The sequence below is a fragment of the Channa argus genome, chromosome 14, assembly GCF_033026475.1.
Source record: "Channa argus isolate prfri chromosome 14, Channa argus male v1.0, whole genome shotgun sequence".
Lineage (NCBI taxonomy): Eukaryota > Metazoa > Chordata > Actinopteri > Anabantiformes > Channidae > Channa > Channa argus.
Window position 1 is genome coordinate 19,228,882 of NC_090210.1, and position 12,540 is coordinate 19,241,421.

Genomic DNA, 12,540 nt, shown 5'->3' on the forward strand with positions numbered 1-12,540 from the left:
AGGACTTTGCATACTCTGGCAAAATGTATCCTTTATCTCTATACAGCAGCTGCGTTCAAATGTTGTTTAATGCTGATTTAATGCTTAAGCATTTCACATTTCTCTTCCTAAAGCTAACAAATACAACCAGCTAAAAGTAGCCCTCACTCTCCTTGCTCCTCTACTGTCTGCTATGTTATACCATGCTAAAATATTATATATATGTTGTATTATTGTTGTTATAGACATATTACTATGTTTAAAGTCTTTTACTGATGCAGTTTACTGCATCTATCAGTAAATGTTCAAAATATGAAAGTCAACGCTTTCCTAGCAGCTTTTCCCTTTTGATGTTGGTGTGTTTTTATGATGTCTGATTCCGTTTGCTATTGTGGTTATCATCAGATTGCTTGTAACAACAGCAGCTCAGCAGCAAGCAGCAGGACAGTGCAGAGGAGCTTCACAACAGCTGCCATTTTATTATGTAGAAACGCGTGTCAAAGTCTGTAAGTGCATTAGGCCGAATATTTCCTAGTTTTCACCTACGTCATAAAACTGACAAGCAATAATGTGACTTTCTGGTTCTAAATGCGAGCAGCACTCCAAAGAACAATGACACTGTAACAGTGATTAACAGCTTTAAAAATACACTTGACTTGAAAAAGGTTCAGGCAGGATTCAATGTCACGTCAAGGATGCCTGGTAAACATCCACAACTATGTACTGTGCTACTGTGCATGTGGGCTCCTCACTGCTGCACCCTCTTCAGGCACAAATTAGGTGCCACGACGGAATACAGCATGAATAAACTGATGAGTCAGGCCAGAATCAAAAGTGATTCAAACTACAGTATAGAAATACATAAAAAGTACTGCATCCAAGGTAAAATATAAGTGTCATAAATAAATGTCTCTACAGTATCTAGTATTAATATTCCATAATTAAACAAAGTTGCGTGTTTTATGTGTCTCTCAGATACAAATCTACCTTGTTTAGTATAATCAGAAGGATCAGGGTAAATACTAATAGCAGTGATGTCCAGCAGAGCTGAGACACCATCACTAACAACAGAAACTCCAGCAACACAAAAATTCTTAAAAAAGACTTCACGGGTCAAGTTGCTCTGAGGAGCTGCTGCACAGAGCTCTGGAGTCTTATGATAGAAACAAGACAAAACAGGAATCTCACAAATTACAAGTTTAATCAGACAGAGGTCGAGGAAGATACCAAGACAGAGGGGAGCATCGACTGCTGAGTGGAGAAGCTCAATCGGCCGTGCAGCGGGTTAACTAGAGCATCAATCAGTTCTCTAGTGTTAGCTGCATTGTGGAGGGAAGCACAGATCTGACATAATTTTGGCCACTTCATTTCAATTAAAAGACCCAAACCATAACCTGGCATTGTGCAGACTGATAACTGTACACAGCTAGTAACTTCATAAACACTCAGTTGCCAGGATGTTGGGTGCACCGAGCTAAAATAAATGCAAACACGCAAAAGGATTCTGATTGTTTAAAGTGTGCAAAATCATAGGCAGGTGTCAGTGCCGTACAATCATATAGTTCCACACCATAATGGAAGACTTATTGCAGAATAAACTGGCAATATCACAAATTATTGTTTTCAGCCATATGACAACAATTTCAACTAAAAGAAAAAGAAGAAACTTGAGCAAGGGCAACAGATGAAGGACGTCTCTGAAAAAATGTCTAAAGGCAAAACTGCAATTCTTTAAGAAAGGACTCAAACAGACTTCATCTTCTCTGTCTGATAGCAGAAACTATAATGGAAAAATGGAATTCTTTCTTAGGGTTGGACATTACTGATTAAAACAAACTGACTCAAAGTGAAAAATCTCATTAGGATAGAACAGAAGACTCTTGTACATGAAACTCGGATGAAAGTTTAAAACAGATTGGATTTCATGTTTTTTATTTACAGTATCTGCTTTTTTTGCTCCCCCACTCATGATGTCCTTCCTCACAATCGCAAGGTTTTTCTCTGTTGCAGCTTCAGTAAAGTGTATCCAGCCGATCTTGCTTATGTTTTAACATGATATCTGCCAGAGTCGAGTAACAGTCGTTTTATTTCAGAAATATCAGAAGAAAGATTTATAGCTAATCACAATATGGATAGTAAAAGGACTGATGTGAGTCTGTTTCATGTCACTCTCCATCAGGTAAGCAAATAAAAACACATTCAATGTGACAAAGAAGGGAAAAACAGCTGACCCCACTCACCTCGGGGTGCACCGCCTCCTCTCCGGTGTCGCCCTTACAGCTGAGTCTCCAGTGCATAAGGATCCACCTGAGCTTCATGTAAAAGATGATGGTGTTGCGTCTGAACATGCGAATCTCTTGTTGCAGCACGGCCCTCTCCTGAGTCCAGGGAACGTCATGACTCTGTAGCCCCTGAAGCTCCAGACCTCCACGCTGGGCATCTAAACGCAAACGCTCGTCCCCCTGCTGGAGAAGACAAAAGGCAAAAGAACCTAAGAAACACAAAATAATACTAGCTTTGTAGTCACAGTAAATAATATTTTTTGCTTAGATGTTAATGTTTTAAAATACAAATGTAAATGTAAATTATATTACAGCTGCAAATAAGGATTATTTTCACGATTGATCGTTCGATAATCACTTGGTCCATAAAAGCTTTGACAACAAGGGACAAAAAAAAAGATTTGAGTAGCAAGACGCTGTTTATTGATTAAACAAAAAAAATATGATGAACTAGTCTTTTCAGTGCTGCTGATGATAAACAAACACATGTTAATTAAAGTGACACACCTGCTAGTGTACGTTATTGTTTTTTTGGATCATGAATTAAAGCTGAAATCAAAACTCAGTGGAGGAATTACGTTCCAGGAAAGTTGGAGGGCAGTTAAAGTGAGATACTGATGTTACATTTGTGCTAATAATCTAAAGACACTCAGAGATTAAGGTACCTGAGGCAGAGCACACACAGCTTCCCGTTCCTCCGTCGCCCCCCTCAGCCTTCGTTCAGGATCCAGACGAAACTGGATGTCATGTGCAGGTGTGTCCCGGAGCTGGACCCACAACAGCACAGAGCACAATTATTTTTTCAGCGCATGAAATATGTTAAATCACATTCTGTATCTCACCTTCATTCTGTTTAAGGTCCGTAATTAAAAGACAGGATTTGTGTTTGAGATGAATATACTTGATTATATTTGTTTTCTTCCATTTCAACTTAAAAAAATAAAAAATCTTTACTGAGCAGGACTGAAATCCTCAGATGACTTTTACCCATGTACAAATCCATTTTCACTTCCTCTGCAGCATCTCAGGAAATGATTATAATTTAATGCAGCACATTTCGAGCTGGACCAAGTATTTCTTCCTCTAGCAAACTCAAAGCTTTTGGAGCACATCTCAACCACAGGCCACAACATTAATATCATCCAGTGGTTTTAATACAATCATATAACTATTTTTAAAATTAAAATATGATGACGTAATAAATGCTGATATATCATTATAGCTTAACCACTTGTCATGTGGTAAAACTGTGGTTTACTGTAATTTTGCTTTTGCCATCTTTCTGAATCTTTCTGATTTATGCCATATAGAAAGCAAACTATGACAATTCAATGAAAAGGGGTTATGTGACAGCTGTGTCCAATACAGCATTCATAAAACTGAGAAATTAGTTTCTTGCGGATTCAAATTCAGAAAGCTTTATCGATTCTGTGCTTTCAGACCCTGGCCAGCTGTTTTCTCCTGTCTTGATGGTAATCTATCTGCCTGGCTCTGGCTTCATTATCATCAATATTCTTTTTTAGTACTGTAAGAATATTTCCAAAATGTAAGTCATTGTCCACCTCCTCCAAATTACAAAAGTTACTTTTGGTTTAACTGAAGTTAGTGACTGTATTCATCAGGAACCACATTAGTTTTATTTTAAAAGTACTTTTAAAATGCTATTATTGTTATTACTGTCTTGTGCCATGTTATCCAAAATTAATCTCCTTCTTTTCCTTTCAGCTGTTCCCTTTCGGGCGTCGCCACAGCGAATCATGCGCCTCCATCTAACCCTGTCCTCTGCATCCTCTTCTCTCACACCAACTAACTTCATGTCCTCTCTACATCCATAAATCTCCTCTTTGGTCTTCCTCTAGACCTCCTGCCTGGCAACCTCAATTCTTCTACCAATTAATAAACATGTTATATTGTGACGGACCTATGGCTGTGTGAAGTTATTGGCCTGTTGCTGTTTTTCAGGTTCACCTTGATCATCGGCTCCTCCTGCCTTAATGAGGACAGCAGTCAGCTGCAAGAAGTCTATAAAGCTGGTCTGAGATCAGGATGTTTTGTTAGGTTTTGTAGTTTGTTTTGCTAAAGGACATATAGGTTTCACAGCATCCATCACCCTCACTCCACTACTGATTTCCTTATTTGTTACAGCACTTTTTTTTTTAGTTTTATCACTTAATAAATGATCTGGTTATTTAATGGTTGCTGTGTGGAGCTCCCTACTTATGTTGTGTTATGCCTTCTATGAGTCAGGCATAACAATATGCAAATACAGGAATTAAAATACAAAGTTAATGATTTTTGTTTTTACTAAAGTAGAAAAAAGTCCCTCAAAGGGAGATGAGATGCTGATGTTCATACAGTGGTTTGAATGTAAAGATTTCTCTTCAATCGCCATCTTCTTGACAAAACACACACACACACACACACACACACACACACACGCACACACACACACGCGCACACACACACGCGCACACACACACAATCTAACGGTTTGGAAATTGCAGCAATTTATAATTCAATTTCTGCTCTGTCCTGTGTGCAGGCCTTTACTGTTTCCTGCAACAGTAAGTTGAGCTGCTCACTGTGCACTGACCCTGGATCACCTCCCTGTCAGCCCAATGTCGAATGCAAATCACACAGGCCTACAGTGCAGAGCTAATCCTGCCATATCCAAGCTGCTTTCCCATTCATTCATCCCACCTCACAGATTACTCTGCAGCAGAAAGCACGGGGACAAAAGCCGACCTAAACAAATGTTCCAGAAATGTAACTGTAATAGTTATGTGTCACATAAGCGTTGCCAGTACTCTGCATTACATAACAGCAGGCAATTTCTCTATGAAAACAAACATGAGGCAGCAATTATGAATCGCACTGCCCTGCGATTAGACAGCTGGTTTATTAAACTGCCGAGTCACTGAAGGATTTAACAGATTATGCTTGTGTGCGCTGCAGCAATGTTAACATTTGCCTCTTTGATTGCGCTCCATGATTCTCTCAGTGCGTGTGAGGAAAGCTGCACTTTCATATTTGTTTAATCTGGTAAGTCACGACCGTACAGCTACTAGTAATGCACCCGTAACAGAAGGCATCACTAAAGACACCAGAGTCTAACCGATCGGAAAAATAATCTGCAACTATTCGGAAAATCTTAATAATCTAATATTCATAATAGTGAGTTACAAAAATAGATGCATGCCTCTTTCTAGCTTGTTAGCTGTAGCTCTCAAGTCCATAAATAAGCCTCATAGGTCACATACTGTAGCTGTGCATGGCTGCCGCCTCATGACGAACTGGTACAATAGAGGTTCTATGCAATCCAAAGATTGTCCAAGGGCATATGATACGAATTACAAAAGCAAGAAGAAAATGCTAAACCAAAGTTGAAAACAAACATCAGTGGCTGTGGGAGTGGATATTTAGTGCGAAGGTAGAGTGAGTGAATGAGGTGAAACAATGTTCAGTATCACAAAGTGACAGTGGCTGCAGTGTCACAAGACATGCTGGACTGAGCGACCTTCTGATCAGAACAACTGCTCTATGAAGGAGATTGATTGATGCCTAGACTTCAAAATGAGCCAAATTTATGTTGCAAAAGACTCAAAAACACCTTATTGAGTTTTGATCCATCTTCTGATCTGATTTTCTGAAAAATCAATACAGTGTCTGTAAATTGAATTATACTTTTACTACTGAGCAACCTTCCAAAGAAATGCCTAAACAGTAAATCTTCATCATTTTTGTACAGGATCAGACAAATTGACAGGCCAAACACATGGTGATACTGATTTTAGCACCGAAACATGTGGCTTCTTGTACAGAGACAGATTTCAAATTTGGGAGGAAAAAGGGGGCCCGAGCATTTTGAAAAGGTTCGTAGTTTATTAGAAAACCGAAGAATCAATGATGGAGGAGGAAAAGTCAGATTCCAAAATTGATCACTGTGCTTTAGTGCAGCGCATGCATAGGTAAGTTGAAAATGACACGCTGTGGTTAGTTTTGGGGTCATTTTTTGGGAGCGGCCGTCCACCCTGTGGAGCTGTATTAGACACCCTAGGAAGCAAAACATTTGTTGCTCTACAGCCAAGATGCAGGTAAGTTTAAGTCAATCAGTGAGGGAGAAACTATAAAAAAAACTTTACAGTCTCCACAGGAGGCCCACAAATAAGACTCACGCACAGTGGAGACAGTGTTAACTCAGTCCCACAGGTGGAAGGGGAGATGGAGGAGGGAGGAGGCACTGACCTCTGCTCTTAAAACCAGGGGCCTTTGGTACCTAGTGAGTCCCGTGGCTCCCCTGCTCTGGGCCTGGCCCCCACCCTGGCTCTGGCTCTGGGGCTCCATGCCTCGCTCCTGTCCTAGACGCCACTCCAGCTCATCCCTCTGACTGGACTGTGAGTGACGTGGGGTGGGAAGAGGCGGGGGAGAGAAGAGGGGTGGGGGCAGGCGTGTGGATGGTGGGTGCGAGGGGTTGGGGGAATGGGTGACAGGTGTAGAAAACAGGGGTGCAGTGGGGGTGGTATTGAGGGAGATGTGTGAGGTGGACTGAGGACAACACAGACAGAAGACAACAAATGGGGTGAGGGAACGAGGAAAGAAAAGGGGGGTGGGAAAGAAAAAAAAAGAAAACAGAAATGGGTGAAGAATATAAATGGGGGGGGGGGGTAACTAAGACTACACGGTGTGGAGAAGAACAAACGGACTAGAGTACGAAGAAAAGCGCAAAGAGAAAGACCAACTTAAAGATGACGCCGTAAGAGAGAGATGAGAAGAGTACGAGAATGAGGATGAACAAAATCATGGGCTGAAACATCTGGCGGGAACACAAAGAGGAACAAAGAGAGGGATTCGGGGGGGAAAGAATGCAAAACACTTGTTATGAAGCGCATGCAATGAGGGATACATGAGTCCAAACCAACAGCTGAGAGATACCACGGCAAACTGTAGAGCAAGAGCTAGCACGCTAAACGTTTTTTACCACATGCCCGTGCACCGCAGCGTGTGTGCTAGAAGACCTGAAGAAAGCTGGACCTTGGGCCTGATGCACAGTGGTTTCAGACATCACATTATTTTAAATACACAGGAGGCAGCTGAGCTTTAAGATGGTGCCATGTTAGCTGCCCCTCGTTGGAGCGGTGCCCACAAATTCTTGTACCGGCAGCGTCAGAGAGGGAGCTACAAGTGTAGAGCATTCACCAAAGGAAAGAAAGGGACATTTTCTTGCAATTTGACTTGTGTATCTTGTAATTACAGCTCAGCAGTTCAAGATTCGGAGAAACTACGATCTTAATGTGTTTCACATTTTTATTGTATAATTACAGAATCTGTATTTTGGTATTTTATCTAGTCTGAAGGCCTGAGGAGCAAAACAGCTGACAAAGTGAGTTGAAAAAACAAAACGACATCCACGAACCAGAGATGCACACATATGCATTCTTTGTCATTATTATGTCATTTTTAAGTGAAATACTAGAAATATTTTAAATCTGATCTCGTTATTGTAAGATAAACGCTGATAATATGGTAGTTTCTCGTAATTATGAAATGCTATGACACAATGACAAGATACACAAGTCAAAACAAGAGAAAAAATAACAGATGAACACAATATAAAAATCTAAGTTGTATAGCAATCAACAAAGTGAGATAGTGAGAAGGAGGTTCAGATTTTGTTAATTCAGCATAAATGTTCTGTTACTATGACATATTTTTACAAGAAAATGACAAGTTGTAAATACAATGAGAAGACATCATACCAAGAAAATATCCCTCCTTTTTTTTCTTTGGTGACTGTGCTTCCATACAAACAGTAACTTCTTCTCCTTTTTTAAAAAAAAAAAAAGTCGATTTTTTTGTATTTGCATCTACTGGATACTGTACTCGATGCAGCTGCAGCATCAGGTTTTGCTCTGTGGTCTTTGACATTACACCTCTCTTAGACTCTCACAAGTCTTACTGATTTAACAGGTGTGAGTTGTTAGTACGGTGATTAGATTTTACTAAACCACCCAGCTTCACCCAGACTAACCTCCTACAGCCAGCGGAGCAAAGCAGAAACAAGTCACTGGGTAAAATGATTATGGAGGCAGCTTCCAGTCTATTATCTCTACAAAGCAGACTGACATCTTGAAGTGAGACATGTTTGAGGAGCTGTTTGTTTTATTTCATATGACAGTCGGATTTGAAAAGACGCCCAAGATGTCTGCCTGATCATGCTGCACAGAGATAATGAACCCGCTTTTGGAAGAGCACACATAATGTTGACGTGTTGACTTACACGGATCTGCAATAAAACAAAGACAGAAAGCAGGAAGCCAGCCAGGGACGTTCTTCTTCCAACATACTCAGCACACCAAGCAACTCTTGGTTGAAATTTTGTTGAACAGAGGTTATTTTGAATGGTGCACACATTTTTACGGTCTGCTTCCTTAGCGACATCATGCAGTAATCAATCCTGTGTGTGTTTGTATGTTTGTCAGCTAAACCATTTTTATGTCATGATGGCTCATACTAATCATAGCCTGGTGTAGTTGAGCTGTAAAGAGAATATTTAGTAAACTTCATCATGCAACATTTCACTGTGTCAATAAACGACTTAGGATCAACCCTGAATGTTAGAGGCTGCCATAAGTCCTTCAGTACTTACTCCATTCATACCAAGCCCCCTCCTAAGCACCCTTCCTGGCACCCTCCCCAGGCCCTGGCTGACTGGAAGCAGGGCAGCCGCAGACAGTGAGTGGAGGGGAAAGGAACAGGCAGGCAGGCAGGCAGGGCTGCTGGCTATGAGAATGGTGATGCAGATGTGAATGTGGCGGCAGCAGGAGGTCATGGTGGTAGCGGTGGGTCAGGGGAAGGGGCGGCAGTGGTGCCAGTGTGGTAGGGCTGGGTGTCTCGTGGAGCAGGGGACCTGATGTTACGCTGTGCCTACACTGGAGGCCTGGGAGGAACTAAACATTCTTTTCTCTTTTTCCTTTTGAAGGATATGGGTTTGGATTTTTTCCTGACTAATGCGCCAATAGTAAATTCTGCTTCACTGTGATAGCACAAATAAAATCAATGAAATCAATGAAATGTTAACAAGATGTTCAATTGTTGATGTTCAATTGATTGCTTCTGGGGCTTATTGGGAAACCCAGACATTGAATTTCATCCAGTCTTTAGCTTTGGAAGATGCCTACTCTACCTGGCCACCTCAAACTACTGCAACCTCATATTTGCTTTGCTAATATAGTCACAATGGGCATTTAAAATTATTATACGTAGGTGTCGTCTAATAAACTAGGTCTTAGTTATGCTGCTGCACCCTCCCCTCCCCTCCCCTCTCTCTTCTCTCTGTGCGTTTATATGTCATCACTGCGTGACATTAAGTTTGTGTTTTCTTTCTCCTGTAGTTGTCTCTGTCCTTCTCTGTCTCCCTCTCTCTGTACCTTTCTGCAGGTATATCCAGCACTGTTGTTGTTTGTTGTCGCTTTCTTTTCTTTTTCGCTCTCCACTTTCCACTCACCCCAACCAGTCAATGCGGATTGGCCGCCCACTTTGACCTGGTTCTGCTAAAAGTTTCCTCCAATAAAGGGAGTTTTTCCTCTCCACTGTTGCCTAGGGCTTGCTCAAGGGGGGTTTCCTCTACACATCTGTAATGTCTTGACTTTATGCCTCGAGATGATTTTGTTGTGAATTGACGCTATATAAAATAAAGTTGAACTGAATTGAATCAAAATTAATGACTTACTAAACTCTAGGGTCAGTTTGGAGATTCTATTCTGCTGTGCTGCTCAGCGTAGCCTCAAAATATTAGCCTCAGTCAGGAAACGGATAAAATCCCTTCACTTCACAATGCCTTGAGATTTCCTGGTCATCTGGAGCCGCAAAAGCCTTTGTACAACATTTTTTTAAATATATGCTGAAATACTTTCAATGCCTTTAAACATAACATCAGTAAAATCTGCACACCTCCCCTTTAAGAGCACAAGACCCTCACTTATTACAGTACAAAGTTGCTACAGGCAGTATGAAAAGGAGCAATGATTGCAATGATCTGTGATTTTTTTTCAACACATAATACTTACGGGCATGTGCATCTATGCATTAAGATAGAATCGAAAAAAAAAAAAAAGAATCCAAAACCATCTTTTAATCCACATTTGTCTAGACCTCAGTGAGACTTTCATTGGCTTTAGTAAAGATGCTGACTTTAGACTTATTTTGGCCTTAAACAGTCTACTGCACACTTAGGGCAATTCCAATCAAACCTAAATGAATTCTCACATTTACAAATAACCTTGAGGGGTGAGTTACAGTATAACTGGAATCCAGCTGCTGCTTAACAACATTTTGCAAAATCTTTGCCTACTGCTGGGTTTAGGTATTGAAGCCACCTGGCATGGTAATTTATTGCCTTCACTATTTCACTCTGGCGACATATTGTCTAGAACAACTAGGAAGAGTTTTAAAGAACATATCTTTTGCAATGGCCATAAAAAAATCTGAAGGATTGACTTTTTTCTTGACCATGGCTAACAGGCCTTCTGCCTTAATCATGTTTTTCTTTTACAAAAAAAACATTTCAGCCGCAGAAATAAAGATCTCTCGATGTACCGAGTGATGCCACCATAAAGAACAACGGAAAAAGTCACAGGGAGTGTCATCCAGCGAACTTACCTGGAAGTCTGTCACCAAGTCTCTACCAAAGGTGCCAATGGGAGAGTCACGAGACATGGACGTGACAGAGGACAGGAAGCTGCTGGATTCTGTGAGGTTTGGCATCGGTGACAGATCATCTGTCCTTTCTCTCAGCGCCTCCCCTACATGGTCCACCTTCTCCATAAAAATGTGGAGCTCGGTGCGGAAGGCCTTCATGCGAGTGTTGATGGTGTCCAGGACTTGGGTGTCTGGTTTGGAACCAGATGCTCCCCCGATCTCCAGACTCTCACCTGTTGTCACAAGCAGCCTTCCCTCAAAAACCAAACTATCAGTGTCAGTGATCAGACGGTCCACTGTCTTCCCGAGCCTTTCTGCCTCTCGTTTCACATTGCTGAATGACTCCCGCTCTTCCCTCCTGCGATTGGCCAGTTCAGTGGCACTGAGCTCACTGCCATCTGACGGTTTGATGCTTCCAAACCCTGAAGTGGTGGTTGTTTTCTCAAACAGGTCTTCAGAGTCACTCTCACCCCCGATTGGGCCCTCTCTCTTGGGGTGGAGGAGAAGAAGTCGCCCTGCCTCCTCATCCTCAGCAGCATCTCGCCGGCCTGCGTCACTGTCTGCATCGCTGTCTCGAGGGCTGCTGGTGCGTAGGCCAAGGTGTGCAGCAAGATCACAGCGCTGGACATTGGACATGAGGACGCGGTTCTCGTACTGCAGCTTCATCACCTTTCCACTCAGCTCGTTGATCTGCATCCTGGCTGACTTTAGCTCCTCCATTAACATCCCACCGCCAGAACCATTCCCATTCCCACTGTTACTAGGTTTAAACAATCCGGCCTCACTACCATCTTCTCCGACAGGCCCAGAGCTGCTGGTGGGGCCAAATTTGAAGCGATTGAGTTCAGATGTTAGCTGCCTGTTGTGGTCCTCAATCTCTGAGATGGAGCGGCGCAATAACTCAGCCTCCTCCTCCACGAATTGGAGATGACGACGTAGCTCACTGGCCGACTCCAGTGCGTCACCACCGTACGGCGATGAGGGCATGCTGGAAAAGGGTTCCCGCCCAAAGCAGTCTCTTTCATACTGACAGCGGATATCGTCGTTTTCAGCCCGAAGGCTGCGATTCTCCACCTCCAGCTCCACGATCTTTCTGCCCAAGATGTTAGCCTCTTCCTCCACCAGCTTGAGCCTCAATCGCAGCTCAGCCTCTCGAGTGGTGTGAGGTCCTCCACCAGAGCACTCGGTCAAGGGAAGTGGACTGTCCACATCTCCGTAAATGGACTTGTACTTCTGCAGCTCCTGCTCCAGTTCATCTTTCTCCCGGCCCAGCTTTGCCATCTTTTTCCTGATTAGGCTGGATTCCTCTTTGGCAAACTGAAGCTGGCACCTGAGATCTGCACTATCCTCCTAGTAGGGTGATAAGGAAGAGGACGACACTGTTCAAACGTTTAGACATGCAATGACCAGTTCAAAGCTACAGAAAGAGCTTGCACATAGCATGGGATATAAGAATGTACTCTAGCAAACAGAGCTAAATAATTTATTTAAGTTATGCTTGTGTTCACCTGCTAAATCCATTATTCAGTCTCTTAGTTTTTTTTTGACTCTACCAGTTTCTGAGGGAAATCCCTAGATCTGT

At 42.2% G+C, this 12,540-nt stretch overlaps 1 protein-coding gene across 12 annotated transcripts in view; it reads right to left on the minus strand.

Annotated features, from left to right (window-relative positions):
* The window catches only part of LOC137098787 (microtubule cross-linking factor 1), a 60,879-nt gene that overhangs the window by 18,861 nt on the left and 29,478 nt on the right, over positions 1–12,540 (minus strand). For 10 of the 12 annotated variants that reach the window (XR_010910651.1, XR_010910652.1, XM_067475390.1 and 7 more), the window contains exons 5-8: positions 10,920–12,308; positions 6,507–6,806; positions 2,927–3,028; positions 2,220–2,444 (exon numbers count right to left, since the gene is read on the minus strand). Coding sequence is in view for 10 of the 12 variants with exons in the window: in XM_067475390.1 (XP_067331491.1) it covers positions 2,220–2,444; positions 2,927–3,028; positions 6,507–6,806; positions 10,920–12,308 (2,016 nt within the window). In the remaining 2 variants the exon portion in view is untranslated. Of the gene's footprint in view, positions 1–2,219; positions 2,445–2,926; positions 3,029–6,506; positions 6,807–10,327; positions 10,340–10,919; positions 12,309–12,540 lie in introns of all 12 variants that reach the window. The other 2 variants (XM_067475396.1, XM_067475398.1) reach the window with 2 other exon arrangements.